This window comes from Heteronotia binoei, chromosome 3, assembly GCF_032191835.1.
Source record: "Heteronotia binoei isolate CCM8104 ecotype False Entrance Well chromosome 3, APGP_CSIRO_Hbin_v1, whole genome shotgun sequence".
NCBI lineage: Eukaryota > Metazoa > Chordata > Lepidosauria > Squamata > Gekkonidae > Heteronotia > Heteronotia binoei.
Genome location: NC_083225.1, coordinates 192,386,917 through 192,403,528, shown reverse-complemented (window position 1 = coordinate 192,403,528; position 16,612 = coordinate 192,386,917). Strand labels below are relative to the sequence as shown.

Here is a 16,612-nt window from a genome sequence, read left to right as displayed (position 1 = left end):
TCTGAGCGCACACACTCCCCGCCCCACCATAGGATCGCTCCCCCCCAGGCTGATCCTTATCCCCCCGCCCTCCTTCCGTCAGGACGCTGCAAGCCAGGCTACACTCCACACCCCCGCTGCCGTTGCCGGTCCTTATCAGCTCCAATGTGGCTGCATGCGGCTTCTAAGCCTTTAAAGAGGCCAGTTCACTCCTCCTGCTTCCTGGAACCAGAATTGAGGGACAGCGAACTCTCCTATCGCGGGCCCTTCAAGGGCTTAGAAGCCGCGCGCAGCCACACTGAAGCTGGTAAGGACAGGCCTAGGTTCGGGGGGGGGGGGGGAGGCGGGCCAAGCAGAGCACGGCACTGGTTTCCAGTGCCGCGAAGGGAGGGAGGGCGGTGGCGGGGGGGGCACCCAAGGGGTACAGATTGTGCCAGAGGGAGGGAGGCGCCCCTGTGGGAGCCGGCACCCTAGGCTGTCGCCTAGTTCGCCAACTCCCACACGCCGGCTCTGGGAAGAACGTCCCTACCGTCAGAGGGCTACCCCAGTGGAACAGATTCCCTCAGGAGGTGGTGGGCTCTGCTTCCTTGGAGGTTTTTCAACAGAGGCTAGATGGCCATCTGACAGCAATGAAGGTCCTGTGAATTTAGGGGAAGGTGCTTGTGAGTTTCCTGCATGGTGCAGGAGGTTGGACTAGACGACCCTGGAGATCCCTTCCAACTCTACGATTCTATGATTCCTCAGGAGGTGGTGGGCTCTCGTTCCTCGGTTCTCCCAGATAAGAGAGCTATGGCTGACCCAAGGCCATTCCAGCAGCTGCAAGTGGAGGAGTGGGGAATCAAACCCGGTTCTCCCAGATAAGAGAGCTCTGGTTGACCCAAGGCCATTCCAGCAGCTGCAGGTGGAGCAGTGGGGAATCAAACCCGGTTCTCCCAAATAAGAGAGCTCTGGCTGACCCAAGGCCATTCCAGCAGGTGCAAGTGGAGAAGTGGGGAATCGAACCCAGTTCTCTCAGAGAAGAGTCCGCATGCTTAACCACTACACCAAACTGGCTCTCAGACCAATCTGGTGTAGTGGTTAAGTCTGTGGACTCTTATCTGGGAGAATCGGGTTTGATTCCCCACTCCTCCACTTGCACTTGCTGGAATGGCCTTGGGTCAGCCAGAGCTCTCTTATCTGGGAGAACCGGGTTTGATTCCCCACTCCTCCACTTGCACCTGCTGGAAAGGCCTTGGGTCAGCCAGAGCTCTCGCAGGAGTTGTCCTTGAAAGCGCAGCTTCTGGGAGAGCTCTCTCAGCCCCACCCACTGCACAGGGTGTCTGTTGTGGGGGAAGAAGATAAAGAAGATTTATAAGCCGCTCTGAGTTTCTGATCCAGAGACTCAGTCTTCTTCTTTTTGCTTTAAATAGGTCCTCAGAACTATTTAAAACACTATGAATAGCTCCTCTCTGTGAGGATAACGTTTTCTCTCTTTATTGTTAGCAGGATCTAATGAACCTATGAAGCTGCCTTCTACTGAATCAGACCCTCAGTCCATCAAAGTCATTCTTCTCCTCTCAGAGTGGCAGCAGCTCTCCAGGGTCTCCAGGTGAGGTTCTTCACGCCTAATTGCCTGGACCCTCTTTAGTTGGAGATGCCGGGGATTGAACCTGGGACCTTCTGCTTCCCAAGCAGATGCTCTACCACTGAGCCACAGCCCCATTCATGGCTCTCCAGGGTCTCCAGCTGAGGTTTTTCCCGCCTACTTGCCTGGACCCTTTTTAGTTGGAGATGCCGGGGATTGAACCTGGGACCTTCTGCTTCCCAAGCAGATGCTCTACCACTGAGCCACAGCCCCATTCATGGCTCTCCAGGGTCTCCAGCTGAGGTTTTTCACACCTACTTGCCTGGACCCTTTTGAGTTGGAGATGCCGGGGATTGAACCTGGGACCTTCTGCTTACCAAGCAGATTCTCTACCACTGAGCCACCATCCCTCCCCTGAATAATGATTTCCTGTCTTTCCAGAAACAGAGCGCAAAGAATTGCAAGTGCTGATATGGCCCACTCGTAAAATACCTAACATTTCTAGCTGGGGTGTCCTTACCACTCCGGGAAGTCGTGAACGGGTTGCCGTAGAAGGTCAGCTCGGTCAGAGATGGGAAAAGGGCCACGGCGAGCAAGTCCTCCTCCTGTTCGATCTGCAAACCAGAAAACAGCAAAGAGGTCGGGCTTTTATTAGAGGGATCTTTGAACGGCAGCTGGGGGAGGGAGCAGGCAGAGGTGGCTATGAAGAGATTGGCTATGGAACCCATCAAGTTGCCTTCTACTGGATCAGAGCTTTGGTCCATCAAGGTCAGTCATGTCTACTCAGACTGGCAACTGCTCCCCAGGGTCTCAGTCTGAGATCTTTCCCATCACCTCCTACCTACTGCCTCATCCTTTTTAATTGGAGATGCCGGGGATTGAACCTGGGACCTTCTGCTTCCCAAGCAGATGCTCTGCCACTGAGCTACAGCCCCACTTCCTGGCTCTCCAGGGTCTCAGGCGGAGGTTTTCCACGTCATCTCCTATTTGACCCTTTTAACTGGAGATGCCTTTCCATTTTAAACAATAAATCTCTGCTATCTGGCATTACATTGCATTACATTACACATGGCCAGGCTCCACAAAATCCTATTTATGTCAGATCCAGCCCTCATAACAAATTAAAACAATTCAAAATAGTTTGGTGCTAACAGTGGGAGGGCTTCTCATGTCCTGGCCCCACTAGTGGACCTTCTGATGGCACCTGGGGTTTTTGGCCACTGTGTGACACAGAGTGTTGGACTGGATGGGCCACTGGCCTGATCCAACAGGGCTTCTCTTATGTTCTTATGTGACACAGAGTGTTGGACTGGATGGGCCACTGGCCTGATCCAACATGGCTTCTCTTACGTTCTTATGTGACAGAGTGTTGGACTGGATGGGCCACTGGCCTGATCCAACAGGGCTTCTCTTATGTGACACAGAGTGTTGGACTGGAGGGGCCACTGGCCTGATCCAACAGGGCTTCTCTTATGTTCTTATGTGACCCAGAGTGTTGGACTGGATGGGCCACTGGCCTGATCCAACAGGGCTTCTCTTATGTTCTTATGCGACCCAGAGTGTGGACTGGATGGGCCATTGGCCTGACCAACAGGGCTTCTCTTATGTTCTTATGTGACACAGAGTGTTGGACTGGAGGGGCCACTGGCCTGATCCATCATGGCTTCTCTTATGTTTTTATGTGACCCAGAGTGTTGGACTGGAGGGGCCATTGGCCTGATCCAACAGGGCTTCTCTTACGTTCTTATGTGACACAGAGTGTTGGACTGGATGGGCCACTGGCCTGATCCAACATAACTTCTCTTATGTTCTTACAAGTTGGTCACCATTGATATATACCCCACCCACTCGCCACCACTGGGTTCTAAAAGATACTCCTACTTTGCAACTATCCGATCACCTCGTTGTTGGCCAGGCTGAGATACCGCAGCTCCATCAAGGGAAGAGCGAAGTCTTGGCCAAAGCTGGTCGAGGAGATCTTGGAGACAGAGCGGGGTAAAGGCGTGTCCCCCTGGAAGGAAGAGCGACAGCGTTCCTCGCATTAGCCATTTCTTTGTTGCTGACCTTCTTTAGAACACTTGCAAAGTGTCCCATTAAATGGACTGAAACCAATAAAATCAATCTTAACAGGGATAAATGTAAAGTTCTGCACGTAGGGAGGAAAAACCCAATGCATGGTTACAGGATAGGGGACACTTGTGTTGGCAGTAGTATGTGCCAAAAGGATCTAGGGGGTCTTCGTGGACCATACGCTGAACATGAGTCAGCGGTGTGGTGCAGCAGCTAAAAAGGCCAATGCAATTTTGGGCTGTATCAACAGAAGTCGAGTGTCCAGATCACGTGAAGTGATGGTATCGCTTTACTCTGCTCTGGTAAGACCTCACCTGGAGTATTGCGTTCAGTTTTGGGCACCACATTTTAAGAAGGATGTAGACAAGCTGGAAAGGGTATAGAAGAGGGCAATGAAGATGGTGAGGGGTCTGGAGACCAAGTCCTATGAAGAAAGGTTGAAGGAGGCTGGGCATGTTTAGCCTGGAGAGGAGGCAGCTGAGGGGTGATAGGATCACCATCTTCAAGTACTTGAAGGGCTGTTATATAGCGGATGGGGCGGAATTGTTTTCTGTGGCCCAGGAAGGAAGGAAGGAAAGAAAATAGATGGAGGAGAGGTGGAAAGAAAGCAACTTTAACTTTTAATGCATTCTTCAAGCCACAAGCTGGCTTGGCGAAGTGATTTAAAGACAGAAACGCCTTCTCCAAGCCGGCCTATGGGGGCTTCAAGAGCCACCCAATATGTGTGAAAGAGCCACGTGTGGCTCCCGGGCTACAGTTTGGCCACCCCTGCTCTTATGCCATCATACCTTGCTGAAGCCCCTCCCCTCCCCAACCCCACTCTCCTCAGACTCCACCCACCAAATCTCCCAAGTATTTCCCAACTTGGAGCCGGCAACTCCATAGTTTCACTCACCAATTTTGGAGAATCTAAAGATTTTCTGTATTCAAGATATATTAGCCTAGCGGCTAACAGAGCATCTGCCTTTCTTTGTTTCTCTGTAAGCAGGTCAACAGAAACGCTTGGGCATCAATATAGCCGTGCTCAAGGCTTTTTTGCGTAGCAGGAGCAACTCTGCATATTAGGCCACACCTCCCTGATGCAGCCAATCCTCCTGGAGCTTACAGTCGGCCCTGTACGAAGAGCCCTGTCAGCTCCTGGAGGATTGGCTACATCAGGGAGGTCCTGCAACAAAAAAGCCCGAGATTTTTGTAGCAGAAACTCCTTTGCCTATTAGGCCACACACCCCTGATGTAGCCAATCCTACTGGAGCTTACATAGACCCTGTACTAAGAGCCCTGTAAGCTCTTGGAGGATTGGCTACATCAGGGAGGTGTGGCCTAATATCAGGGCTTTTTTGTAGCAGAAACTCCTTTGCCTATTTGGCCACATGCCCCTGATGTAGCCAATCCTCCTGGAACTTACAGTCGGCCCTATACGAAGAGCCCTGTAAGCTCCAAGAGGATTGGCTACATCAGGGAGGGTGTGGCCTAATATGCAAAGGCATTCCTGCTACAAAAAAGCCTGAGAGATTTTTTGTAGCAGGAAGTCCTTTGCCTATTAGGCCACACCCCCTGATGTAGCCAATCCTCCTGGAGTTTACATAGGCCCCGTAAGAAGAGCCCTGTATGCTCTTAGAGGATTGGCTACCTCAAGCGGGTGGAGCCTAATATGCAAAGGAGTTCCTGCTGCAAACCCTCCCCCAAAACCCTGGCCTCACCTCAGCATTTGATTTATTTTATTGGCCCCCAAATAAAATCTTACCTGTACTGATGGGTCAGGGGAGCAGGTCGCAAAGAGAAGGTCTGTTTCAATCAAAGAAAGGGGTGGGGTTGAGTTATTGTCTTTAAACATCAGCTCGCCAGTCGTTTTTCGACACCACAAAGCCCCGAATGCTCCCAGCGTTCCACACTTCCCCTCAGCATCCCTTGGCTAGTGGAGGAAGCTTCTGGAAGACCCCCCCCCCCCACTAGAACAGCTTCCGAGTTTTGCAAACCACCCTATGAAATGGCTCAGGGGAGCTCTCAGATTCCCCGCCCTCCAGTCCCTCAGGCAGCAGCTGTTTTGAGGTGGAAGTCAGATGCCGACCGGAGCACCGAGCACCTTCCCAGAGATGCGGCTGGAACCTGCAGGATCTGTGCTCAGAAGAGCCACAGTGGGCGTGTCAAAGAGAGAGCCAGTGCGGCGCGGCGGACAAGAGTGACGGACGAGCACCCTGAGCCGCCTGGGTTCGAATCCCTCACTTCTGCCGAGAGCGCTCACTGGGTGACTTCAGGTCTGTCGCCGTCTCTCGGCCTGGCCTACCTCGCAGGGCGATTGTTGTGAGGAAATGAAGAAGGGAGAAGGACGGCCTCGGCCACTTTGAGAGAAAGGAAAGGTCCCCTGCGCAAGCACCAGTCGTTTCCGACTCTGGGGTGACGTCGCTTTCACGACATTTTCCCGGCAGACTTTTGACGGGATGGTTTGCCCTTGCCTTCCCCAGTTTTTTAACACTTTCCTCCCGGCAAGCCTCGAGGTGCGGTGACCCTCCTGTGTCAGGGAATTCCACATGTTCATCATCCTTTGGGTGCAGAAGGACTTCCTTTTATTCGTCCTAACCTGACTACTTTGCAATTTCATTCAATGGGTCCTCATTTGACCAACCTCGGAAGGATGGACGGCTGAGTCAACCTGGAACCTGCAACCTGAACCCAGCTTCTGCCAGGATCGCCATTGCCTTCCCCAGTCTTTTACACTCCCCCCCCCCCCAGCAAGCTGGGGACTCATTTGACCGACCTCAGAAGGATGGAAGGCTGAGTCGACCTTGGACCGGCTACCTGAATCCAGCTTTCGCTGGGATCGAACTCAGGTCGTGAGCAGAGAGTTCAGATCACAGTACTGCAGTACTGCTGCTTTACCTCTCTGCGCCACGGGGCCACTTTGAGAGAGCGGGGTATAAATGGATAAATGCAAAGAGATGCGAGTGTATCCTGATCCAGTGGATAGCACTGCTCTAAGAGAGCCATCTGCCTCAGGGTGCCAAGAAAGGACAGTGTGGTCATCCCCCTTGGTGTGTGCAGGGAGAAGGGGAGGGCAAACGCTTTGCAAGGGTTTGCATGAGGGCGAAGCAAAAGGAAGGAAGTGGAATCAAATATTAAGTGGAATAAAATAAAAATAATACTCTGAGACCACAATCTGCCTTTCAAAGGGGACAGGGGCAAAAGAGGAAACACAGGAAGTAAAGTTCAGTGTGACTCTCTAGCGATCTACTCTGTTGTCACAACATCTGGAGGCTGAGACATCTGGAGTGCCTTCACTTCCAACATCTGGAGTGCCTTCACTTCCAGCTTGAATGTCTCTTGCCTGGAAAACCCTTTGGGGTCATTATACCACACTGGCTCCATCTCTGAGGACATGCTGGTTCTTCTTCCCTGTTGAAATTGAGAGCGGAAGCTTCTTGCGGCAGGGAACTATATGAACATATGAAGCTACCTTATACCGAATCAGACCCTTGGTACATCAAAGTCAGTATTGTCTACTCAGACTGGCAGCAGCTCTCCAGGGTCTCAAGCTGAGGATTTTCATGAAGCCATGTTGGATCAGGCCAATGGCCCATCCAGTCCAACATTGTGTCACATAAGAACATAAGAGAAGCCATGTTGGATCAGGCCAGTGGCCCCTCCAGTCCAACACTCTCTGTCACATAAGAACATAAGAGAAGCCATGTTGGATCAGGCCAATGGCCCCTCCAGTCCAACACTTTGTGTCACTTATGTGGCTTCTCTTATGTTCTTATGTGACACAGAGTATTGGACTGGATGGGCCATTGGCCTGATCCAACATGGCTTCTCTTATGTTCTTACGTGGCACAGAGTGTTGGACCGGATGGGACACTGGCCTGATCCAACATGGCTTCTCTTATGTTCTTATGTGACACAGAGTGTTGGACTGGATGGGACACTGGCCTGATCCAACATGGCTTCTCTTATGTTCTTATGTGACACAAAGTGTTGGACTGGAGGGGCCATTGGCCTGACCCAACAGGGCTTCTCTGATGTTCTTATGTGACACAGAGTGTTGGACTGGAGGGGCCACTGGCCTGATCCAACAGGGCTTCTCTTATGTTCTTCTGTGACACAGAGTGTTGGACTGGTGGGGCCACTGACCTGATCCAACAGGGCTTCTCTTATGTTCTTATGTGACACAGAGTGTTGGACTGGATGAGCCATTGGCCTGATCCAACAGGGCTTCTCTTATGTTCTTCTGTGACACAGAGTGTTGGACTGGAGGGGCTACTGGCTGATCCAACAAGGCTTCTCTGATGTTCTTATGTGACACAGAGTGTTGGACTGGAGGGGCCACTAGCCTGATCCAACAGGGCTTCTCTTATGTTCTAATATGCAAATGAGTCCCTGCTAGGCTTTTTCTACCAAAAAAGACCTGCGTGGAACAATGGTGATGGCAGGGGGTGTGGCCTAATATGCAAATGAGTCCCTGCTGGGCTTTTACTACCAAAAAAGACCTGCGTGGAACAATGGTGATGGCAGGGGGTGTGGCCTAATATGCAAATGAGTCCCTGCTGGGCTTTTACTACCAAACAAAGCCCTGCTGAAGTCTTAGGAGCCAGGGAACAGATTCCCACCTGCCCTGTCCAGATCCAGGCTGCTCTGCACGACGACACAGTCCGCCTGCTCGCTGCGCCCGGAAAACACGTCTCGCTTGCGCTGGACTTCTGCGCTTTTCCGGGTGCGCAGCCCTTCCCTGATGCCCGACTTGGCGGAGAGGGGGTGGATGGAGAAGCGGGAGTTCTCGAGGTGATGGAGGTAGGGCACCTCTTTGATGCCGTTCCTGTCGAGGTTTAACTGCTTCAGGCTGAGGAGGCAAGGACGACAAGCTAGAAGGGCGATTGTTGCAGATGCACAGACGCGGCGTGACACCGGCAACCACGAAAGCGGGTTTGAGATGCACTCATTTACGCACACTGTTGTAAATAAGACCTCGGTAAGACCCCGTTTCCCGGAATTGCTTCTTCAGGCGCATGCGTGCTCCAAACTACATATTCTGGTTATAAACAATTTTATTAGTAACATATGGTAGCAAACTACATATTCTGAGGGACACTGCTACTTTCACAAGGCTCTTGTTGAGCCCAGCACAGACTGCTAGCATCTCCAAATGCGATTCCAGGAAACGGGGTCTTACCGGTGTCCTGTTGCGCAAGACCTCCACACGAGGGACTTTGGACTCTTCTGGACTGTGCATCAACATGGGAGCTCTAGGGAGCCATTAGAAACCGTTCACAAATTTGTGCGTGTCCTCAAGGGTCGCTGTGAAATGGAGCGGCTGCTCTTTATGAACTGCTTCAAGTGTTTTTAATGAGTCAGCACGGATGATTAAATGCGTTCATGAATTCATAAAAGTTTTCTCTACAAGTTTTTGCAGCGCTATTGGTTGTGTGCCCTTTGGGCTTTTTGGTTTGTTGTGATGGAGAAGGAAGCAGATGACAGTGAGTGGCTTATGGGCCTGAGAGGAGCCCTTCCGGAGCCTGAGAGGAGCGCTTCCGAGGCCTGAGAGGAGCCCTTCCGGGGCCTGAGAGGAGCGCTTCCGGGGCCTGAGAGGAGCCCTTCCGGGGCCTGAGAGGAGCGCTTCCGAGGCCTGAGAGGAGCCCTTCCGGGGCCTGAGAGGAGCCCTTCCGGAGCCTGAGAGGAGCGCTTCCGAGGCCTGAGAGGAGCCCTTCCGGGGCCTGAGAGGAGCGCTTCCAAGGCCTGAGAGGAGCCCTTCCGGGGCCTGAGAGGAGCCCTTCCGGGGCCTGAGAGGAGCCCTTCCGGGCCTGAGAGGAGCCCTTCCGGGGCCTGTGAGGAGCCCTTCCGGGGCCTGATCCGGCCCTCAGGCTGCAAGTTTGACACCCCTGCAGGGTTGCCCTAAGTCAGCTGAGACCTGATGGCATTTTCCACCAAGCATCATAAGTGAATTTCTAAACATTCATGGATATTGATCAGAACATAAGCTGGTGGGGCTGCAGAAGTTAAGCAGAGGGCTGGAGATTGTGGTTTGTGATGCATGTTTAAGGAAGGGTTAGATCTTTCCTTTCCTTTCCTAGAAATGTAATGCAGCAAGCCTATTTCTTTGCTTGTCGTTTGTCATAACAAAGGTAAACATTTTAAATTCAAAAGTGGGGGGGGGGGAATCCATAGATCTGGTCTTGCAACCAGCTTGGGCCTGCAGAAGCAAGGAGACCACCAATCGCTTGGCAGCCCCGCATGACTTTGGCTGGCGGTGGACCATGGAGAGAGGTCATGGCTCAGTGGCAGAGCCTCTGCTTGGCGTGCAGAAGGTCCCAGGTTCAATCCCTGGCATCTCCAGTTTAAAAGACCAGGTAGATGTAAAGGCCTCTTCCTGAAACTCTGGAGTGCCATGGAGAGGTAGAACCTCTGCTTGGCATGCAGAAGGTCCCAGGTTCAATCCCTATCATCTCTAGTTAGAAAGACAGGTAGTGATAAAGACTTCTTCCTGAAACTCTGGAAAGCCATGGAGAAGTAGAACCTCTGCTTGGCATGCAGAAGGTCCCAGGTTCAATCCCCAGCATCTCCAGTTAAAAAGACCAGGTAGAGATAAAGACCTCTTCCTGAAACTCTGGAGAGCCATGGAGAGGTAGAACCTCTGCTTGGCCTGCAGAAAGTTCTAGGTTCAATCCCCAGCATCTCCAGTTAAAAGGACCAGTTAGTGATAAAGACCTCTTCCTGAAACTCTGGAGAGCCATGGAGAGGTAGAACCTTTGCTTGGCATGCAGAAGGTCCCAGGTTCAATCCCCATCATCTCTAGTTAGAAAGACAAGTAGTGATAAAGACTTCTTCCTGAAACTCTGGAGAGCCATGGAGAGGTAGAACCTTTGCTTGGCATGCAGAAGGTCCCAGGTTCAATCCCCAACATCTCCAGTTAAAAAGACCAGGTAGAGATAAAGACCTCTTCCTGAAACTCTGGAGAGCCATGGAGAGGTAGAACCTCTGCTTGGCCTGCAGAAAGTACCAGGTTCAATCCCCAGCTTCTCCAATTAAAAGGACCAGGTAGGAGGTGATGTGATAGATCTCTGCCTGAGACCCTGGAGAATTGCTACCAGGCTGAGCCAAACAAGACTGATCTTGATGGACCGAGGGTCCGATTCAATAGAGGGCAGCTTCATACGTTTCTGTGAGCTACACGCTTGTCCCGGAAGATGCTGGAGCAGCTGCTTACCTGCGCAGGTTGGCCAGGCTGACAAAGACGTTTGGGTGAGAAAGATGGTTGTCGTCCAAGAGGAGGACTTCCAGAGCAGGGAACCGCGGGCAACCTTTGCTGGAAAAACAAAGCAATTGTCAGTGAAAACACTATTTTATTTATTTAAAATCTTTCTGTACCAACTTCCCACACAAATAGGATCTCTGAGGATTTCCTTGGGAAATGTTTTAAATAAATAAAATCTGGGTTTAAAAAAACAACAATCTAGATCTCATTTCACAGGAGTAAGAAATAAGAACATTAGTGAAGCTATGTTGGATCAGGCCAGTGGCGCAACCAGACAACACTCTGTGTCACACAGTGGACAAAATCCAAGGGTCATCAGGAGGTCCATCAATGGTGCCAGGACACTAGAAGCCCTCCCACTGTGGCCCCCCAAGCATCAAGAAGACAGCACTGCCCCAGACAGAAGAACATAAGAGAACCCATGTTGGATCAGGCCAATGGCCCATCCAATCCAACACTCTGTGTCACATAAGAACATAAGAGAAGCCATGTTGGATCAGGCCAATGGCCCCTCCAGTCCAACACCCTGTGTCTCATAAGAACATAAGAGAAGCCCTGTTGGATCAGGCCAGTGGCCCCTCCAATCCAACACTCTGTGTCACATAAGAACATCAAATAAGCCCTGTTGGATCAGGCCAGTGGCCCCTCCAGTCCAACACTCTGTGTCACATAAGAACATAAGAGAAGCCCTGTTGGATCAGGCCAATGGCCCATCCAGTCCAACACTCTGTGTCACAATAGAACATAAGAGAAGCTATGTTGGATCAGACCAGTGGCCCATCCAGTCCAACACTCTGTGTCACACAGAGGCCAAAAAACCCAGGCGCCATCAGGAGGTCCATCACTGGGGCCAGGACACTAGAAGCCCTCCCACTGTGCCCCCCCGCACCAAGAATACAGAGCATCCCTGCCCCAGACATAAGAGGAGTCATGCGTGGATCAGACCAATGTCCCATTCCGTCCAACACTCTGTGTCACACAGCGGTCAAAAAAACCAGGTGCCATCAAGAGGTCCATCAGTGGGGCCAAAACTCTAGAAGCCCTCCCACTGTTGCCCCCCAAGCACCACGAAGACAGAAAATCACTGCCCCAGACATAAGAACATAAGAAAGCATGTTGGATCAGACCAATGGGCCACCCAGTCCAACACTCTGCGTCACACAGTGACCAAAGCCCAGGGTGCATCAGGAGGTCCACCAGAGGGACCAGAACTCCAGAAGCCCTCCTACTGTGGCCCCTCAAGCACCAAGAAGATAGGGCATCACTGCCCCATGCAGAGTGTTCCATCTATACCTTGTGGCTAATTGTCATTGACGGACCTCTGCTCCATGTATCTATTGTACAAGTCAAACAAGATGAGATGCCAGGAGATCCGTGACTGGATCCTCTTAGGGTTTTTTGGGAGGGGGAAATGTAGCTCTGTGGTATAACCAGGATCGTTTTGTAGAAAAATAGGTGGTGGAGCTCATTAGCATAACCTATTAGAAGAAGAAGATATTGGATTTATATCCCGCCCTCCACTCCGAAGAGTCTCAGAGCAGCTCACAATCTCCTTTGCCTTCCCCCCCACAACAGACACCCTGTGAGGTAGATGAAGATATTGGATTTATATCCCGCCCTCCACTCCAAAGAGTCTCAGAGCGGCTCACAATCTCCTTTACCTTCCTCCCCCCCACAACAACACCCTGTGAGGTAGATGAAGATATTGGATTTATATCCCGCCCTCCACTCCGAAAAGCCTCAGAGCGGCTCACAATCTCCTTTACCTTCCTCCCCCCCACAACAACACCCTGTGAGGTAGATGAAGATATTGGATTTATATCCCGCCCTCCACTCCGAAAAGCCTCAGAGCGGCTCACAATCTCCTTTACCTTCCTCCCCCCCACAACAACACCCTGTGAGGTAGATGAAGATATTGGATTTACATCCCGCCCTCCACTCCGAAGAGTCTCAGAGCGGCTCACAATCTCCTTTACCTTCCTCCCCCACAACAGACACCCTGTGAGGTAGATGAAGATATTGGATTTATATCCCGCCCTCCACTCCAAAGAGTCTCAGAGCGGCTCACAATCTCCTTTACCTTCCTCCCCCCCACAACAACACCCTGTGAGGTAGATGAAGATATTGGATCGGGGTGGCTCGGCAGTGCTGATGTTGTTGGACCTATCGGCTGCGTTCGATACGGTCGACCATCGGTTACTGACTTGCCGCCTCGCCGACGTGGGGATTCAGGGGTTGGCCTTACAGTGGCTTTCCTCTTTCCTTGAAGGTCGGGGACAAAGGGTCACGATTGGGGGGGAGCTATCCCGGAGGCACACACTCGATTGTGGTGTGCCTCAGGGGGCAGTTCTCTCCCCGATGTTATTCAACATCTATATGCGTCCCCTTGCCCAGATTGCCCGAAGGTATGGGCTGGGGTGTCACCAGTATGCTGATGACACCCAGCTCTATCTGCTTATGGACGGCCGACCGGTCTGCGCCCCTGAAAATCTGGACCGGGCATTACAGGCCGTGGCTGAGTGGCTCAGACTGAGTGGACTGAGGCTAAATCCGGTGAAAACAGAGGTCCTTTGCTTGGGTCGTCGGGGACCGGGGGGGGAAATCCCCGCCAGCTTTTGACGGTGCGCCGTTGATAGCGGCAGACAGGGTCAAGAGCCTGGGGGTAGTATTGGAGCCCTCCTTAAAGATGGAGGCTCAGATAGCAGCCACTGCCAAGTCCGCATTTTTTCATCTTAGGCGGGCAAGGCAGCTGGCTCCCTTCCTGGATCGCGATGATCTAGCAACAGTGATCCATGCTACGGTCACCTCGAGGTTGGACTACTGCAATGTCCTCTACATGGGGCTGCCCCTGTGCCGAAGTCGGAAATTGCAGCTGGTGCAGAATGCCGCGGCCCGGCTGTTATTGGGGCTCCCAAGATGGGGACACATTCGGCCGGGTCTTCGGGCTCTGCACTGGCTGCCAATAATATACCGAGTCCGGTACAAGGTGCTGGTTATTACCTTTAAAGCCCTATATGGCCTAGGACCTGCCTACCTGAAGGACCGTCTCTCCCCACATGTTCCCCAGAGAGTACTGAGATCGGGAACCCAAAATCTTCTCGTTATCCCTGGGCCAAAAGAAGCCCGCCTAAAATCTACTAGGGACAGGACCTTCTCTGTTATGGCCCCTACATGGTGGAATCAGCTGCCGGAGGAGGTGAGAGCCCTGCGGGACCTTATTCAGTTCCGCAGGGCCTGTAAGACAACTCTCTTCCGGCTAGCTTACACCTAACTGATATAAGAAATTAAATGTAGCTCTTCAGATCCTTGCTGTGCATACTGCCGAAATGCTTAATGTTTTTAAGGTTTTAAATGTTTTGAATGTTTTAAATGTTTATATATTCAAATACCAATTTAATATTATGTTGACTTATCTGTTGTAAGCCGCCCTGAGCCACCTTGGTGGGAAGGGCGGGAAATAAATAAATAAATAAATAAATAAATAAATACATACATACATACATACATACATACATACATACATACATACATACATACATACATACATAAATATCCCACCCTTCACTCCGAAGAGTCTCAGAGAGGCTCACAATCTCCTTTACCTTCCCCCCCACAACAGACACCCTGTGAGGTAGATGAAGATATTGGATTTATATCGTGCCCTCCACTCCGAAGAGTCTCAGAGCGGCTCACAATCTCCCTTCCCTTCCTCCCCCACAACAGACACCCTGTGAGGTAGATGAAGATATTGGATTTATATCCTGCCCTCCACTCCAAAGAGTCTCAGAGGGGCTCACAGTCTCCTTTCCCTTCCTCCCCCACAACACACACCCTGTGAGGTAGATGAAGATATTGGATTTATATCCCGCCCTCCACTCCGAAGAGTCTCAGAGCGGCTCACAATCTCCTTTACCTTCCTCCCCCACAACAGACACCCTGTGAGGTAGATGAAGATATTGGATTTATATCCCGCCCTCCACTCCGAAGAGTCTCAGAGCGGCTCACAATCTCCTTTACCTTCCTCCCCCACAACAGACACCCTGTGAGGTAGATGAAGATATTGGATTTATATCCCACCCTCCACTCCAAAGAGTCTCAGAGGGGCTCACAGTCTCCTTTCCCTTCCTCCCCCACAACACACACCCTGTGAGGTAGATGAAGATATTGGATTTATATCCCGCCCTCCACTCCGAAGAGTCTCAGAGCGGCTCACAATCTCCTTTACCTTCCTCCCCCACAACAGACACCCTGTGAGGTAGATGAAGATATTGGATTTATATCCTGCCCTCCACTCCAAAGAGTCTCAGAGCGGCTCACAATCTCCTTTACCTTCCCCCCCACAACAGACACCCTGTGAGGTAGATGAAGATATTGGATTTATATCCCGCCCTCCACTCCGAAGAGTCTCAGAGCGGCTCACAATCTCCTTTACCTTCCCCCCCACAACAGACACCCTGTGAGGTAGATGAAGATATTGGATTTATATCCCGCCCTCCACTCCGAAGAGTCTCAGAGCGGCTCACAATCTTCTTTCCCTTCCTCCCCCACAACAGACACCCTGTGAGGTAGATGAAGATACTGGATTTATATCCCGCCCTCCACTCCGAAGAGTCTCAGAGCGGCTCACAGTCTCCTTTCCCTTCCTCCCCCACAACAGACACCCTGTGAGGTAAATGGGGCTGAGAAGGCTCTCTCACAGTATCTGCCCTTTCAAGGACAACCTCTGACCCAAGGCCATTCCAGCAGGTGCAAGTGAAGGAGTGGGGTACCATAGAGATGCAGCTTGAGTCACGGGTTCAAAGGTTACTACATACTATCTCTTTTTATTACTAAGGAATTTAGGTTCTTAAAAACATCTCCCTTCCTCACACTCCTCTCATCTCAGATAAGACTGTCTGTGCGAACCTGGGGGAAGAGGCAGCATGAGAGTAGTAGCAGCCAGGCTGTAGCGCAAACATCCTTGGGCCAGATGGATTTATTACTCGTAAAGGAAGGGGGAGCAGTAAACGAGGGTTGACCTGTTCCCTATCGAAGGAACCATTATGTTACCGAAATATGCATGCTTGACACCGACTCAAGAAAGGAGAGCCCTGGGTGAGCGAGGCCTGCTTGGGCTAGCTAGAGATCCAGCCAGCCCAAGCAGGCCTTGCTGACCTGGGGCTCTCCTTGGCCGCCTCCCCGCACAGTCAAAAGGCCAGCAAGCCACCCGTTGCCCAAAATCACATCAGAAGTGGAGAAAGGGTGGTGTGGGCTTCTCCAGGGGTGAATGAGGGCTGCTGGGGGTGTGGCAAAGCCCCTGGTGGCTGGCTGGCTGCCCGCTCTCCTCATCCAGGGATTGTTATGCAGCTGCACCTCCTATTCAGTGGCAGTGCTGGATTAAACCCTCCGGAGGCCCCTAGGCCATTGAAATCTGGGTGGGGGGGCGCTTGCAGATTATCTCAGAGTCTGAGTACCCGCCCCATCGCCCACGGCCCCCACTGCAGCCTGCAGGCCCCTTCTCAAAAGCCCCTTTTAGTAAGCCGCGGGGGAGAGGCAGAGAGAGGCAAAATGGGCAACGACAGCAGCAGCTGCAACAGGCAAGCTGGGCAAAGAGCAGCTCAGTTGCTGCAAGAAGGGGGGAAACTGGGGGGGAAAGCTGGCCCCGGGCCCCTCAAGGCATGGGGGCCCCTAGGCCAGTGCCTACTTGGCCTAATTGCTAATCCGGCTCCGTTCAAGGGACAAGGTGGGGAGGAGGAGGAAGGGGAACCCTCAGAAAGGTT

General features: G+C 51.9%; 1 protein-coding gene across 1 annotated transcript in view; it reads right to left on the bottom strand.

The window, feature by feature from the left end:
* XRRA1 (X-ray radiation resistance associated 1) overlaps nucleotides 1-16,612 on the bottom strand; it is a 68,316-nt gene that overhangs the window by 26,937 nt on the left and 24,767 nt on the right. Inside the window, exons 9-13 of the mRNA XM_060235355.1 lie at nucleotides 10,806-10,904; nucleotides 8,215-8,444; nucleotides 5,358-5,398; nucleotides 3,444-3,554; nucleotides 2,064-2,157 (exon numbers count right to left, since the gene is read on the bottom strand). Coding sequence (XP_060091338.1) covers nucleotides 2,064-2,157; nucleotides 3,444-3,554; nucleotides 5,358-5,398; nucleotides 8,215-8,444; nucleotides 10,806-10,904 — 575 coding nt within the window. The remainder of the gene's footprint in view (nucleotides 1-2,063; nucleotides 2,158-3,443; nucleotides 3,555-5,357; nucleotides 5,399-8,214; nucleotides 8,445-10,805; nucleotides 10,905-16,612) is intronic.